This window comes from Symphalangus syndactylus, chromosome 24 (genome assembly GCF_028878055.3).
Source record: "Symphalangus syndactylus isolate Jambi chromosome 24, NHGRI_mSymSyn1-v2.1_pri, whole genome shotgun sequence".
NCBI classification, from domain to species: Eukaryota; Metazoa; Chordata; class Mammalia; order Primates; family Hylobatidae; genus Symphalangus; species Symphalangus syndactylus.
The window spans coordinates 22647691-22664863 of record NC_072446.2 but is presented as its reverse complement, the minus strand read 5'-3'; the positions used below and the strand labels follow the sequence as shown (position 1 = coordinate 22664863).

At 50.8% G+C, this 17173-nt stretch overlaps 1 protein-coding gene across 13 annotated transcripts in view; it reads left to right on the top strand.

Annotated features, from left to right (window-relative positions):
• The window catches only part of SLC9A8 (solute carrier family 9 member A8), a 79262-nt gene extending 73859 nt beyond the window's left edge, over positions 1-5403 (top strand). For 5 of the 13 annotated variants that reach the window (XM_055266097.2, XM_063633390.1, XM_063633389.1 and 2 more), the window contains 2 exons: positions 1779-1925; positions 2854-5403. In XM_055266097.2, coding sequence (XP_055122072.1) covers positions 1779-1925; positions 2854-2961 — 255 coding nt within the window. In that variant the 3' untranslated portion in view covers positions 2962-5403. Of the gene's footprint in view, positions 1-1778; positions 2158-2853 lie in introns of those variants that run through there. The other 8 variants (XR_010119323.1, XR_010119325.1, XR_010119321.1 and 5 more) reach the window with 3 other exon arrangements.
• Positions 5404-17173: the final 11770 nt, after the last annotated feature.

Here is a 17173-nt window from a genome sequence, read left to right as displayed (position 1 = left end):
GTAACTTTTAATCAGTCATCAGAGGCCTAGGAGTCCTCACATGGCTAACACTGGAGTCAGGGCTGGCAAGACCATGGCCTCCAGTCTCCATGCTGGGCCCCTCACCCAGTGCAGTGCTGCTGGGAGGAAACTTCCAGATGGCCGTAAGGCCTGGCTCTGCAGAACTTCCATCACTCTAAAAGGCCCTTTGCCCCCACCCCCTATCTACCAACTTTTTTGTTTTTCACAAAAGCTCTAGCTTAGGCCTTTCTGGATATCAGAATCGGTGGGGGGGCTTGCTACACACAGGCTGCTGGGTCTCACACCAGCATCTCATAGGTCTGGCATGGGGTCCGAAAGAATTTGTGTTTCTTCTTATTTTTGAGACAGGGTCTCACTCTGTTGCGCAGGCTGAAGTGCAGTGGCGTGATCGTGGCCCACTGCAGCCCAGACCTCTTGGGCTCAAGCGATCTTCCCACCTCAGCCTCTGGAGTAGTTGGGACTCCAGACAGGCGTGACCCCACCCAGCTAATTTTTTCTTATTTTTAGTAGAGATGGGGTCTCACCATGTGGCCCAGGCTAAGAATTTGCATTTCTAACAAGTTGCCAGGTAGTGCTGCTGCAGCTGATCCTGTGAACACACTTGGCAAAGCACAGCACTAGCAGAAACAGGACAGCTCCTTTGAGGATGAACCGCTGAGTTTCTGGAATGTTTTCTGTGGCAGTCAGTATGCTTGCGTTTTCCTTGGATTATCTCAGATTGTCCCAATAGCCTGCCGGAAACTGGTGCTTTCATTATGCCCATTTTGCAGATGAGAATGCTGAGGCACCAAGAGAATCAGACAGCTGTGGGCACAGACTCCCGAGCCTGCCCTCTTTACCACCACACTGATCAGCAGTCCTCAAAATGGGGTCCCCAGACTAGCAGCATCACTGGAAACCTGTTGAATCTGCAGACTCCCAAGCCCATTCAGACCTACTGAATTAGCACCTCTGCAGGTGGCTTCGGTGGGCTCAGTATTTTGTGGTTTCACAGGCCCCCCAGGTAGATTCTAATACAGACCAGTGTTTGACAACCACTGCTTCACAGCATCTAAATGCCCTCCCCTCCCCCGCCATCCTCTCCCCTCCCTGCACCTGTCCCCCCTCCCCCTCCCCGCCACCTGCAGTGAAGCTGCAGAGCACACTTCACTGTGGCCCCACCGAGGCTCCTCCAGCAGAGTGGGTACTGCACTCAGAGCCTCTCTGCTTTGCTCCTACCTGTGACCCAAGTCCCGCCTCTTCACTTCCGTCCCTCCCCTCCACGTGGGGTCCTTTTCTCGTCCCTCCCCAATTCCTACAGGATGTGTCCCTCTCCCCTCTCCTCTCCTGACTTGATTGGCAAAAGCCTGTCCACGGTGGAGTCCTAGCTAAGAGAGCCACAGGCAAAGAGACAAAAAGCCTCCCTGTGCGATTTGCTGCTAATGAAAAGCCCAGAACAGCAGTTCCGGTCCTGGTTGCATGATAGAATCACCCAAAAAGCTCGAAAAGCTTAAAGACCAAGCCCCAGCCCGGCCCAGTCCTTCTGTTTTAGCTGTCCTAGGTGGGGTCCTGGGCCTCCATTGTGCCCTGACGGACCTTCCTGCCTTCTCCCTGCGGGCTCCTAGGAGGCCGTCTGCTGCCCACCGTCACCCTGCACTGATGGTCAAGTGGAGTTAGGGTTGGGGACCCTGGCGGCCTGGGTGGTGTGGGGGCTTCTAGGAGGTGCCCCCCGATGGTGCCAGCTGGTGGCCGTTGGGCCGCCTTTCCTCCCTGCTCAGGGCAACACTGTGGAGTCGGAGCACCTGTCGGAGCTCACGGAGGAGGAGTACGAGGCCCACTACATCAGGCGGCAGGACCTTAAAGGCTTCATGTGGCTGGACGCCAAGTACCTGAACCCCTTCTTCACTCGGAGGCTGACACAGGAGGTGCGATACCGGCCAGGCCACACTTTCTGGGGATCCCTTGCCTGCCTCCTTCAGGACCTGCGGTGGCCCAGGGTAGGGTGGAGGAAGAGTGGGGAGGCAGGAAGGCTCACGTGGGCCCGCCAGGCCACCGCCTCCCTATCTGGAGGCTGGACGTGCTTGTGGAACTCGGCATCTGCTGTTTTTCCTTCGCTGCCACATTTAGTGTGAGGTTAATAATAGACTTGTTAACACAGTTTGGTTTTCCTGGATGATAGACTCGGGGTATCGATCAGCTACTGAATCGGAGCTGAGGAATTTCAGACATACCAGGGCCTCAGGCTGTGGCCCAAGTCTGCCCCCAGCTCTGGGCTCTGGTTCTGTCCCTCAGGGCACTGCTGGCCTCTCTTTAGTTGGAGGCCTTGGGTGGGGGTGGGACTCTTCCCGCTGCTGCCCGCTTTGTTTCTGAGCAGGCCCATTTTCCACCCTCCAGCAGCCCTGATAGCTGCTGGTGTGTGCTCTCTTCCAGGAGCCAGGCAGCTCCAGTGACCGTGACCATGACCGCTTCCTTCTCCAGCATCCCGTGCAGTGGATGCAGCTGTCTCCCTGACAGCTGAGGAGATGGAGGCCCAAGGGGGTGCAGTAACCCCGCAAGGTCACAGCCAATACGGGCATAATTGGGAGCAGAGCTAAGTGTGTCTGACTCCAGAGACCACATTTTCAACCTCAAGCCATGCTACCTCCTCCTTTCTGAAGGACACCTCCCGTGACCTCCACCCCCACAAAGAACAATCCCAGCTCAGTTTGTTCAATTGAAACTGAAGTTGCCTGTGGCCATCACCCTGCCTCCCACTTCTTCCCTAGATACCCCACACAAAGCACCCAGCAGCCTCCCCTCCCTTCCTTGGCCCTGCCCCTGACGCCCTGACGGCTTGGTTGTCTCTCCACCCAGGACCTGCACCACGGGCGCATCCAGATGAAAACTCTCACCAACAAGTGGTACGAGGAGGTACGCCAGGGTCCCTCTGGCTCCGAGGACGACGAGCAGGAGCTGCTCTGACGCCAGGTGCCAAGGCTTCAGGCAGGCAGGCCCAGGATGGGCGTTTGCTGCCCACAGACACCCAGCAGGGGCCTCGCAGAGGTGTGTGCATCCAGCAGCCCCTTCAAGACATAAGAGGGTGGGGCGAGGTACTGGCTGCAGTCACCTGAGTCCAGAACTTGCCAGGCCTCTGGAGCCAGGCGACTTCTTGGGAAACTGTCATCTCCCCACTCCTCCCTGAGCCAGCCTCCGCTCAGTGTGACTCCTCAGCCTACAGAGGGGAGGGAGCATGGGGCCAGGTGCCAGTCATCTGTGAAGCTGGGGTGTCTACCCCGCCCCCACCCGGAGGAGCTCTGCCGCCCCCTGCCTAGAGGAACACCATCTACAGTTGTGCCATTCCCCAGCCACTGCCTTCATGCTGCCCCCGCCAGACTGGCAGAGCCAGGGGTCAGCCGCCTGCCTTTGAGTCATCAAGATGCCTCCGCACCACAATTCTGACCTAAGTGGCAGGGCCCAGAAATCTTGAAAACCTCCCGCTGCCCTTTGTGATACTTCCTGTGCTCCATCAGAGAGAAACGGAGTGACCTTTTTTCCTTTACCTGATTGGCACTTCGCAGCCTGTCTCCCTGGGTAGCAGGTGGCTGCTGCCCTTCTCTGGGCATGTTCTGAATGTTTACACTGGTACCTTCTGGTATCTTCTTTAGAGCCTCCTGCAAGCTGCATTGCTAGGCTTTTATCTTGTGAGGTCAGAGCGCCCTCTAGAGGGAAAAGCTAGAGGCACAGGGTTCCTGCCGGCCCACAACGGCTGTCTTGATTTGCATTTTACAGCAAAGTGCTGAGAGCCTCTAATCGCCTCCTGCCATCTGATCTCCCCACCATTCCCGTACTCGGTTCTTTTGTCTAATCGGAGGCCACTGTGCCGAGGCCCTGCGGTGTCGGCTCACTGCTGCCATCTTTGCTGCTAATCAGGGTTCCATCCTCTTTCCTCTCTCCCAGTTCCCTACCACGTTGGATCCCATTCATCACCCATGCTAGGGTCCCCAAAGCACTGGGGCAGGGTCCAGAGCAGCAGCACCCAGTGCTCCCACCTCCCACTCTGACCTGGGGCCCCAGCACCCTGGAGCGGACGCTCCACGCACACACACCCCAGCCCTGCCCCAGGGGCCTGGCCCCCTCAGCCATCTCAGGGCGAGGAGCTGCCAGTCACGTCCAGATGGAATGGAGTCACTGACTCCCATCCTCTCCTCATCTCCCCTTTGACAAGCCTCAAACTGCTCAGCTCATCAAAGGGCCATTGCCAACTTCCGGATGTGGTTCTGGGTCCCAGGGAGCCTTGGAACCTGGCACCCTGGGGTGGTTTAATTCATCATGTGCATTCCTGCTTCTCTAGGGACACAGTGGCCTGCATGGGCCAGCATGGACCCTGGGCTGATCATGTGCATTCCTGCTTCTCTGGGGACACAGTGGGCCCGCATGGGCCAGCATGGACCCTGGGCTGGAGCAAGTGCATCTCCATCTCTTCCACCTCAGGCGGTGTGGCTCCAGATGTCAGGAGGGACTGACCTCAGGACCTTCCAGGTTCCTCTGTGCCAGGAATGAGAGGCCAGGCCTTATCCTACCACCTCGCCTTGACCCTGAAGTCAGAGCAGGCCAGCCGGGCAGGAAGCACACTGTTTACTTTTTGCATGAAAAGTAAATTTGTACTTGATAGAGCCAAAATATGATCTTTTTTAATTCCTCAACCCCATAATTTGAGCCATTGCCTTGCTTAATTTTGGTCTCCACCATTTCCTTTTAGTGGAGAAGAGAGGAAGTCAGAGGGTGGGGACCTTTGCCTGCCCCTGGGCGAGTGGGGGCAGGGATCTGAGACCAGATTGTTCTCCTGCCCCTGCCAGAACTCACTCTCCTCTGAAGTTTAGGGTCCCATCTCCCAGATGTAAGTTGCTTTGCAAACTCCGTTGTTTGCCAGGATTTCTTTCTTTCCTAATCTTAAATTCACAGATAAAGCAATGAAAAGAGTGAGATCCCATTTCCGTCTGCCCCCTCCTCACCAGGTCTGATAGCCCCAGCCACATCACACCTGGCCTCACACTTTCAGCTGAGACTTGAAGACGATGCTGTGGCGGAAGAGCATGTGGGGCTTGGTGGAGGGGCCCCAGGATTTGTTGGGGCACCTTCCCCAGGAGGTACCAGCACCTGCCTCGATCTCCTGTGAGCCTCTTCTGCCCCGTCGGCCAGGTGAGGTCAGCAGCCTGGGAGAGTGCCCCCAAGAGATGAGGGCACCCCGTGTTCCTTGGCAATCTTGGCTCGCCTTGGTAACAAAAGGCCATAGAAGTCTGTTTTTCTGGGTCAATTTTTTTGCCTGAGAATAACAAATTGCTGCTGTCTACCTTTAGCACACCCAATAATTCTATTTGGGGCAGTGAATGCATAGAAGATATAAAAATACGCAGCTTAACTGTATCTTCCTGCGTGTGTATTTATTTTCTTCTGGGTCTAGGCCATGGTACAGGAGAACTGTGGCGTGTAGGAGGAATACTTCAGCATGAGTGAAGGCTGGAGCCAGGGAGCGCTGGAGGAAGCCAGCCCTTTAGCCAGGAGCCCCTCCACCACAGGCGCTGCCGTGTGGAACGAGTTCTTGGAATAAATCCCATGCTTTCTGCAGCCTGTAGTTCTTATGACCCCTCGGAACAACCACCCCCTGTGGCTTGTGTGAGGTCTCGCAGGGAAAGGGGCTGGCTTCTAGGTCCCCGAGATAAGTTTGCAGGTGGATGGGCCAGGGCCAGGCTAAGGGTGGCTCAGTTCCATCATCTGGAGGTCAGACACTCTGTCCAGAGGCAGAACTGAAGGCCCCTACCCTAAGCCAGCCACCCCTCTTCACAGTGGGTGGGCTGGGCTGGGCCAGCCAGGCTGGCTGGCATGAGGCCAAGGGGCAGGCCTGAGCGCCAGAGTCGCCCAGGTTAGCCCACAGGATTCCTTTGTATGCTCTGGAATGCTGAAAGATGGGTGACTGGGGACCCTTCTTAAAACCCTTGGCAAAGGTGCCATCGGCAAGGCTTGGCCTCATGAAGTCCCGGGTCCATGTTCCCGCAGGGCGCACATGCTTGGAGAGTCCTCAACAGGGTGGCTGAGGCCAGGCCACTTCTGCTGCGGATGGGGCAGGCTGGGGTGTGGGTGTGGCCTGGGGTGGCTCAGGGCTGGAACTGCTGCCTGATTCCTGTGTGGGGAGAAGCTCAGTGGCCATTTGCTGCCACTGACAAGGATTTCACATGCAGAAGAGAAAAGGCCCCCCTCCGCCCCCCGCATTCCCTGCCGAGTGAGTGCCAGTGTTTGCTGTCCTTGCTGGGGGCGGGTAGGAAACCCTGAGCTTCCTGATGCGGAGTCATGAAGCAGAGTCCTCGGGAAGGCGTCTCCAGAGCCCCAGGTCCTCTATCTAACACCCTCCGTCTCACGCCCTCCATCTCACAGTCAAGATAAAGGCCTCAAGAGAATAAAGAGCCAGCTCCCTTCCATTTAGGCTTCTGCCATTTCCCAAACAAACAGTTCTCCAACAGTTAGACATTGAGGGGCTTCACTGTTATCTGGCATGTAACAGAAGGAGGAAAACTAACACACACCCCCTGCCCCATCCCATCCCCTCTCCCGAGCCATTTTCTTGCTGCGGCCTCTGGTGCCTTGGAGTTGGTCTCCCTGGCTGCTCTGTGGGGGCTTCACTGGCTTTGGGGTGAGCGCAAAGTCCTGGTGAGCAGTGGGCCTGTGACTGGGGGAAGATGCGCATCCGTGGTCAAAAGTCACCTGCCAGCCCTGCGGAGCCAGAGCCTCAGGCTGGGATGGGGAGGCCTCCCTACTTCCACCTGGATGGTGGGCATGGCCTGGCTTATACCAAAGGCTTTGACGGTTTCTCCAAGTAGGGATCTGCAAGTCTTGAATTGTCCTCAAGATGACGAAGCTTGAATTGTCCTCAAGATGGATGTGCATCTTACATTCCTTTTCATCATTTCCTTTGTAAAAATGAAGAGTGCTGGGTTTTTGTTTTAAGAAGCATTATGAAGGCCAGGCTTACTCATTTTTCCCTCCCAAGTGAGCTGCAAGAGGCCTGTTAGGCCCCTGTTTCCTGAGCAGTGATGTGCTGCTCTTCTTGATGGGGCTTTGGGCTGGGAGGGGAAGGCAGGTCAGAGATGGGGGACCTGTGGCTGCCATGTGGGAGGCCCTGCGTCATCTCGTTGGACTCTTTAAGGGAGTCAGGAATAGATGTGTGAACAGTCGTGTCACTGGATGCCTATTTAGAAATAAAGTGTGTGCTGCTGAATCGGAGCCAGTGTCTGTGTTCACGTTCAGGTGGCTTTGCAGATGCACAGGTCACACCTCCTAGACTGGGCTCTGTGGCACACAGCTACCCAGCCCCTGGGCCAGTGGCAGCCATGTCACCAGGAAGTACAGTGCTTAGGAGCAGGGCTGGGTCCGGCTGGCCCGCGTCTGGTTCCCACGTTTGGCCCTCAGTGAGGAGCATGTGAGGCTCAGCCCCCAGCCAGGCTCAGCTTCTCCTCACGATGCTGGGAGCCCTTCCTCCCTGGGCTCGCTGGCTGTTCGCCCAGGCTGCAGGACTGCCTGACCTCCTGCTCAGGGCTTATAGATCAGTCCCCCACAGGCCTTTGCCTGATGGTGAAATGGGGATCTTCTGTCACTGAACCTGCCCTGCCGCAGGAGTGGGGGCATCCATAGCCTCTGATCGGAGGTGGTGGCATGTGGGGCAAGAAGGGTCATGAGTTTGTCTATACCCCCACGTACTTCCAAAGGCATCCAAGCTGCGGAAGGTAACAGGCACGAACCAAAAGCGCATGTGATGTAAAATGAAACCAGTCAGGAGAAGCTGTCCTGGCCCCGGCCAGGGGGCAAGAGCTGAGTTTCCTGGTTCCTTCCCACCCTGTGCTTCAGCCCACCCCAGGGGAGACTCCTGAGGCCACAGTGGGCTCCCATGGCTTTTGGTGGAAACCCAGATTCAGAGAAATATTTCTCCACCATAATAAAAACTGCAAGTGTGATGACAAGTGGTAGCTGACACTTGGCCTCAGTGTCAGGGAGGCACCACGAGAGTGATAAGGACTCTGGCTAACAGCAGAATTTTCCAGGCCAGCCCTGCCTGCGAGGGTGGCTGGGAAGTGGAGCTGCGCTGTGCTGAGCAGAGTGTCAGCTGGGACGGAATGGAGTGCTGGCAGCAAAGGTGGGGGGTGGTCCTGAGTGGGCACCTCGTTCCCACAGAGAAAACAGGGTATGTTTCATTTGTATTTCAACCTTCTCAACTCCCTAGAAAAAGCTCTCAGGGTAGAGGGGAGCAATAGAGGCAAGAAATATTTTCCTTAGAGGCTAGAAAGCTAGCGGGGGGTTGGAAGGTCACGCACAAAGTTGAGGGTCGTGTAACCCCCGCTTATTATTCCCCAGGGCACTAGGAGAATGAAGCTGGCCTGGAGTGGGGCCCCACTGCCTCTTGGAGGCAACCCCCTACCCCAAGCAAGGGACAACACAGCCCTCTGGCTCTAGCCAGAGAAGATGTGAGACATGAAGGGCAGTGGGGGCCAGGGGCCAGTACAGTCATCTCAAGGCCCTAGGTGACAGTAAGTGCCCCGTAAATGAGGGTCCTCTGTGAATATTTATGGACCTGCAGGAGAGCAGGCAGGCATCAGCCACACTCCCCCTGCCTGGGGAGGCCGCCTGGCAGACCTGGGGGATCTTAGCATCAGTTAGGACCAGCCTGGTGCTGGGGACAGAAGGAACCACTGCGCATACAGGTAGCTGCCAGCTAACACCCTGATGTAAATGGGGAAGAAAATAAGTCTTTGCTTGCAGAAAAAAAAAGGGCACAAAAATGTAGTTGGTTCATTTTGTGGCGAAGATGAGCCATACGCTCCTATCTGCTGGTGGGAGGGCAGCTGGCTCACACTCTCCAGAGGACACTGTGGTGACAGCTCTCCAAAGCCTGAAAAGGGCCCAGCAGTTCCACTCATGGGGCAAAAGGAAAGTGCATGAAAATTGCACTCCAAGAATGGTCATCCCGGCAATATCTGAATAAGGAAAAATGGAAAACAACTTCTTTGTCCATGAATGGGGGATTGGTGAAATAAATGATAGAATATTTACCAACAATTCAAGATTGTAAGGATGTGGAAAAACGTTTAGAATGTTATCAGACCAGCATTTTACCACCTTTAGAGAGAGAGAAACATTTCACCCTCTCCTTAAATGCTGTTTGAGATTTCAAAATGACTAAAAATGAAAGTAGAAATTTTAGTACATCCTTTTATAAAAATACACATACTGGTACTCCAGCACGCACCCATTCATCCCTAATATGGAAGACCTGGTGGTTCCTTTCAACCACCACTTCTTCCCTGGGCCCTGTTGTCTTTGCTAAGAGAACCCATGTGGTTCGTGTAATGGGTGACTGTATGCTTCAAGGGGAAACAGCCAGTTCTCAGTTCAGGTTGTTCCTGGTCATTCCCTCTACTTGTCTGAGATTGGCTGAGGAATGGGTCTATGACCTTATTTGGCAGGAGAATGAAGCGATCAAAAAAAAAAAAAAAAAAACGAAGTCTCGCTCTGTCGCCCAGGCCGGAGTGCAGTGGCACAATCTCAGCTCGTGGCCACTGCAGTCTTCGCCTCGTGGGTTCAAGCGATTCTCCTGTCTCAGCCTCCTGAGTAGCTGGGATTACAGGCGCCTGTCACCACGCCCAGCTGCTTTTTGTATTTTTAGTAGTGATGGAGCTTTGCCCTATTGGCCAGGCTGGTCTCAAACTCCTGACCCCAGGTGATCCGCCCACCTCGGCCTCCCAAAGTGCTGGTATTACAGGTGTGAGCCACCGCACCTGGCCTGAAGCAATCTTTTGAGGAATTTCTAAAACTTTCCTTACTCTCAAAAAGACACTCAAGGAAGGGACATGTTCTCTTCCCATTGTCTGACCTTTGCCTCCCATTACTTGAGGATGTAATGCCTGCACCTGCTGCAGCCATTTGGAGACCAGGAGGGAACAGCTTGCCACCATGCTGAGGATGGCAGAGCAGAAAGACAGAAGGCTTGTGTGTTGTTAATGACACTGCTGGAGCGGTGAATTAACCAGTCCTAGAACTGACCTCCCTCTGGATCTCATTACGTGGGGCAATACATGTTCTGTATCTGCCATTTCTGGTTGGGTATTTTGTTACAACCAAAATAATGCTGTTACAACTTCATGAACTGAGAAAAGGAGATTTCAGAACCATGTCAATAGATGGTGCCTCTATAAATTAAATTAGCGGTATGTGTATATAGGAAAAAAATCTTAAAGGATAGACATAGAGTTTTAACTTTGGTTCTCTCCAAGTGGAAGGATTATAGGTAACTTTTTTTTTTTTTGAGATGGAGTTTCGCTCTTGTTGCCCAGGTTAGGGTGCAGTGGCATGATCTTGGCTCACTGCAACCTCCACCTCCCGGGTTCAAGAGATTCTCCTGCCTCAGCCTCCCAAGTAGCTGGGACTACAGGCCCCTGCCACCACGCCTGGCTAATTTTGTATTTTCAGTAGAGATGGAGTTTCACCATGTTGTTCAGGCTGGTCTTAAACTCCTGACCTCAAGTGATCCACCTACCTCGGCCTCCCAAAGTGCTGGGATTATAAGCATGAGCCACCGCATCTGGCCGACTACAGGTAACTTTTAAAATCTCGCTGTTTGCATATATTTTCTATTTCTCTCATAAAGAATATTTATTAATTCAATAATAAGGAACACACATGTTCTTTGACCAGAACTAGAGGGGCAGTGCATTAGATGGAGTGACTTGAAGGCCCCTAGGGAAACAGGTGAGGGTTCAAATTGATGCAGTCACCATGGAGAGGCCTGCGGCCCTTCCACCCACGATTCCTCTCCTAGCCCTGGGGCAAAGATTGGCAAATTACTGCCTGTGGCCCAAATCCAGCCTGCCTCCTGTGTCTGTACTACCTAAGAGCTAAAAATGGTTTTAACATTTTTTAAAGGTTGGGGAAAAAAACAGAAGAATAAGGCCAGGTGTGGTGGCTCACACCTGCAATCCCAACACTTTGGGAGGCCAAGGTGGGAAGACTGCTTGAGCCCAGGAGTTTGAGACCAGCCTGGGCAACATAGGGAGACCCTGTCTCTCTATATATAATTTAAAAAAACTAGCCAGCATGTTGATGTACACCTGTGGTCCCAGTTACTCAGAAGGCTGAGGCAGGAGGACCACCTGAACCCAGGAGGTCAAGGCTAAAGTGAGCTGTGATCGTGCCACTGCACTGTAGCCTGGGTGATAGAATGACACCCCGTCTCAAGAAAAAAAAAAATCATAGATTTTCAAGAAGTTGAAAAACAAATAGTACAGAAAGGTCCGAGGTACTCTTCCCCCCATTATCCCCAGTGGTAACATCTTGCACAACTACAGAATAGTTTCACAACCAAGAAACTGGCATTGCCACAGTCCACAGATATTGTTCCAACTTCATTAGTTTTACAGGCACTCGTGTGTGTGTGTTTAGTTCTACGCAATTTTATATCGTGTAGATTTGCATAACCACCATCACAGGGAGGTTTCCTTTTATAGAAGTATTCCAGCTGCGAAACAAAGAAGAAATCATTGAGTTGGAATATCTCTATTTTGTAACTTCCAGTGAAATAATGGATCTAAGTGGGAAGTAACAGCCTTAATAGCTGCTAATTCCCCAAAGGGAGAGAACCCGACATAATATGCCTCCTGATGAGAGAATACGCATCAAGTATTCTTACCACAGAGATCAGACCCAAATCCAAGCAAACCCCAACAGCCAACTACCATGCAATACATGCACACATTCAACACCCTTTCATGATCAAAACACTCAACCAGCTAGGAATAGAGGGAAACTACCACAACACAATACAGGCCATCTAGGATAACAGCTGACAGTATACTTAATGGTGAATGACTGGAAGCTTATCCTCTAAGATCAGGAACAAGGCAAGGATGTCTGCATTCACCACTTCAATTCGACGTAGTACTGGAAGTTCTAGCCAGAGCAATTAAGCAAGAAAACCAAAGAAAAGATACCCCGGTTGGTAAGGAAGAAGTTAAAATTATCTCATGGATGACATGATCTTATATGTGGACAACCCTGAAGATTCCACAAGGAAAAAACTGTTCAAACTAATAAATAAATTCAGCAAAGTTGCAGGATACAAAGTCAATACACACAAGTCAGCTGCATTTCTATAAACAGTGGACAATCAGAAAAGGAAATTAAGAAAAAATCCCATTTATAATAGCATCAAAAAGAATTAAATAGGAATAAATTTAACCAAGCAGCAAGGAAGACTTGTACACTGAACACTATAAAACTTGCTGAAAGAAATTTTAAAAGACACAAATAGGGCCAGGCATGGTGTCTCACGCCTGTAATCCCAGCACTTTGGGAGGCCAAGGCCTCCCAAATCACTTGAGGCCAGAATTCAAGACCAGCCTGGGCAACACAGTGAAACCCTGTTTCTACAAAAAAAATTTAAGAATTAGCCATGCGTGGCACATGCCTGTGGTGCCAGTTACTTGGGAGGTTGAGGTGGGAGGATCTCTTGAGCCAAGAGTTCAAGGCTGCAATGAGCCATGACTGCACCACTGCACTCCAGCCTGGGTGATAGAGTGAGAACCTGTCTCAAAAAAACAACAACAAAAAAATCTATACTCCCCAAAGTGGATCTACAGATTCAATGCAATCCCTGTAAATGGCATTTTTTACAGAAATGGAAAAAACCATCCTAAAATTCATATGGGATCTCAAGGGACCCTGAATAGCCAAAACAATCTTAAAAAAGAACAAAGGTGGAGGCATTACACTTCATGATTTCAAAGTATATTACAGAGCTACAGTAATCAAACTAGTATGGTACTGGCATGAAAACACGTATACACTCATAGACCAATGGAATGGAATAGAGAGCCCAAAAATAAACCCTCACATATATGGTCAAATGATGTTCAACAAGAGTACCAAAACCACTCAATGGGGAAAGGGCTGTCTCTTCACCAGATAGTGTTGGGAAAACTGGACATTCATAAGGAAAAGAATGAAGTTGGACCCCTACCTTATTCTGTATACAAAAATCACCTCAAAATAGATAAAAAACCTAAATGTATGACCCAAAACTATAAAGACAACTTAAGGGGAAACTTCATGACATTGGATTTGGCAATGATTTCTTAGATATTATACCAAAAGCATAGGCAGTAAAAGCAAAAATAGACAAATGGGATTACATCAAACTTTTTTTTTTTTTTTTTTGAGACAGAGTCTTGCTTTGTTATCCAGGCTGGAATGCACTGGCGCAATCTTGGCTCACTGCAGTCTTTGCCTTCTGGGTTCAAGCGATTCTCCTGCCTCAGCCTCCTGAGTAGCTGGGATTACAGGCATGCGCCACCACACCCGGCTAATTTTTGTATTTTTAATAGAGATAGGGTTTCACCATGTTGGCCAGGCTGGCCTCAAACTCCTGACCTCAGGTGATCTGCCCGCCTCAGCCTCCCAAAGTGCTAAGATTACAGGTGTGAGCCATCACACCCAGCCGACTACATCAAACTTTTAAACTTTTGCACATCAAAAGAAATAACAGTATGAAAAAGATAACCTATAGAATGGGAGAAAATATTTGCAAATCATGTATCTGATAAGGGATCAATATCCAGACTACATCAAGAACTGCAAATAAAAAACAAAAAATTTACCCAATTAAAAATTGGGAGGCCGGGCGCGGTGGCTCACGCTTGTAATCCCAGCACTTTGGGAGGCCGAGGCAGGTGGATCGCTTGAGTCCAGGAGTTTGAGACCAGCCTGTGCAATATGATGAAACCCCGTCTCTACTAAAAATACAAAAAAATTAGCCGGGCATGGTGGCGTGCCTCTGTCATCCCAGCTACTCCGGAGACTGAGGTGGGAGGATCACCTGAGCCTGGGAGGTCGAGGCTGCAGTGAGCTAAGATCATGCCAACTGTATTTTAGCCTGGGTAATCGGAGTCAGACTCTATCTCAAAAAAATAAAATATATTAAGTTCAGGGGTACAATAAGAAAATTAATTAAAATATAAATAAAAATGATAAAATGGGTACAGCTGCTATGGAAACAGTATGGAGACTCCTCAAAACATTAAAAATAGAACGCCGTATAGTCCTGCAGTTCCACTTGAACCGCCTCCTCCTCCTCACATAGGACCTGAAATGTGTTACCAGTGGAGATTCACATGTCTGAAAACCTGGACCTACTCTCATCCCTTAAGCTCATCCCTCGTTTATGAAGCTGAAGCCTTGAATCATACCCATAAGAAGTATTTATTTTTCTACTTTTGCACAATATGTGCAAATAAACAGTAGGAAGTTGGAGATAAACAGAGAGAACAACTACTCCCAGTGCTAAAACAACAAGCAGGCTGAAATAAACATTTAGGCTCTGGCAAACTCTAAAGGACAAATAATCCAGTTTCCTCAACAAACACGTCGCAAGAAAAAAGTTAATGTGATGGTAATACTGTCTCAGCTTGTTCAGGCTGCAAAATACCACAGACTGGGTAGCTTTTATACAACAAAAATTTATTTCTCTTAGTTCTGGAGGCTAAGAAGTCCAAGATTAAGGCACTGGTAGATTCAGTGTCTGGCAAGGGCCCAATTCCTGGTTCACAGACAGTCAGCTCACTGGGTCTTCCTGTGCTGGGAGAACTCCATTCTCTTCAGCCCCTTGTAAGGGCACCCATCTCATTCATGAAGGCCCCACCCACATGACCTAATCACCTCCTAAAGTGCCCTCCTAATACCAGCACACTGGGGGGACTAGGTTTCAACGTTTGTTTTTTCTTGGGGGGTACATATGCAGTCCGTAGCAGGTATCATGTTTTAAAAGCCCTCGTCTTTTAGATAAACACTGAAAAAATTCACAAATGAGACAGATGTCTAGAATTTGCTTCAGAAGAGTTTGGGAGCAGGAAAGTGGATGGCCAGGGTAGAGACAAAACCAGATTGGCCACAAGTTGGTAACTAACTGTTCAGTTGCTGAAGCTGGGATTCATTATACTAGTATCACTTTTTGCTTTTTTTATTTTTTATTTTTTTGAGACAAAGTCTCACTCTGCTGCCCAGGCTGGACTGCAGTGGTGCCATCACAGCTCAGTGAAGCCTGGAACATCTGGGCTCAAGTGATCCTCCCACCTTAGCCTCCCAAGTAGCTGGGGACCAAAGGCATGTGCCACCATCCCAGCTAATTTTTTTAATGGGGTCTCACTATGTTGCCCAGATTAGGCTTCACGTCTTTTGTAAACAAAAAGGTTTTAAAAATAGACAAATCAGGCCGGGCGCGGTGGCTCACACCTGTAATTCCAGCACTTTGGGAGGCTGAGGCGGGTAGATCACGAGGTCAGGAGATCGAGACCATCCTGGCTAACACGGTGAAACCCCGTCTCTACTAAAAATACAAAAAATTAGCCGGGCGTGGTGGCGGGCGCCTGTAGTCCCAGCTACTCAGGAGGCTGAGGCAGGAGAATGGTGTGAACCCGGGAGGCAGAGCTTGCAGTGAGCCGAGATTGCGCCACTGCACTCCAGCATGGGTGACAGAGTGAGACTCCATCTCAAAAAAAAAAAAAAATAGACAAATTGGGGGGAAATGGCTTAAGTGAGGTAACAGTTTATTTTTCATATAACAGACCCAGAGGCAGGCAGCACGGGCAGGCCATGGGGGCAGCTTCCAGAGCATCAGGACCAGCTGCTGTAGCTGCTGCCCACCCTTTCCTCGCTTGGCCCCCTCAGCTTCATAGAGCAGCTCCATCTCCAGCCATCACAGCCATTACAGCCAGGAAGAAGGGCCGGGTGGGAAGGGCAAGCACCCTTCCTTGAAGGCCATGCCCAGACACCACACAAAGCACCTCTCCATCCAGGGACCAGACAGTCATCTGACCACACGTGGCTGCAGGAAAGGCTAGGGAAGGGAATCTTTATTGTAGGTGGCCACAGATTTGAAAACCAGGGCTTCTACTACCAAGGGGGAAGGGGATGGAGACTGGGGTACGACTTGGTGTCTGCCACAGCTCTCATCCCTGAGATTGGTAATCTAGCATCCTAGGTGCCAAAGATTGGCCAGCAGAGCTAATGCTGTCCAGCTGGTGGGCCCAATGAGGTTTAAATATGTTTGTCATTTACATGTACATGTAATGTACATGAAGCAATCTGCTCTGACATCTCTGCTCCCTTTTGGATGCTGAGCGAGCGCCTGGCTTCCTTAGCTCTCCCAGGGTAGGTGTGCATCTCCAGGAAACTGCTACCCCCGACAGCCAGGGTAGCAATGCCGTTTCCTATGCTATAGCTCAAAGCAATCCAGCACCTGAGCCTGGCTTTGGCCCAAGGCCTGGGTATTTGTTCAGCCAGCAAATGAAATGGAGAAACCTGTTCAGTGTCTGCCCTGACAGCTGAGCTGCCTGGTGGGAGCCCACACAGCAGTGTGGTCAGTGGGTGGGCACAGGCCTGCTGCTGCTGCTGCTGCCTTAAGATTTCTGCCATGTATTTTGCTTTTAAGTCAATCCTCACTTAAGAAAAAAACACCTTGTTTTTTGTTGTTTTTTTTCCGAGATGGAGTTTCACTCTTGTCACCCAGGCTGGAGTGCAATGGCACAATCTTGGCTCATTATAACCTCCGTCTCTCGGGTTCAGGCGATTCTCCTGCCTCAGCTTCCTGAGTAGCTGGGATTACAGGCACCCGCCACTATGCCCAGCTAATTTTTGTATTTTTAGTAGAGACGGGGTTTCACCATGTCGGCCAGGCTAGTCAACCTCCTAACCTCAGGTGATCCTCCCGCCTCAGCCTCCCAAAGTGCTGGGATTACAGGCGTGAGCCATCGCACCCGACCCTTAAATTGATTTTTAAAGCAAATCTATCACTGTTATGATGGAAAAGTAATATGGCCTGCCCTAGAAGGAAGGTAACAAAACCTGGCTAAGAGCCTGCCACAGGCTGTGTCTGACGCCAGGTTTCTCTGTTAAAGACAAGGTAGCATCGAACTGACTCCCTCCTCGAGACAGTTAAATGGATGGAAAAAAATTCAAATGGAATTAACTTTTAAAAAACATCTTCCAATGTTATTAATGCCTCCTTGTCTCTACTATCAAGCATTTCTCCTGGATGATGCACACCCCTCCTTGGGAAACATCTGAACTCTGTGTACCGCCATTTCCCCATATGTAAGATGGA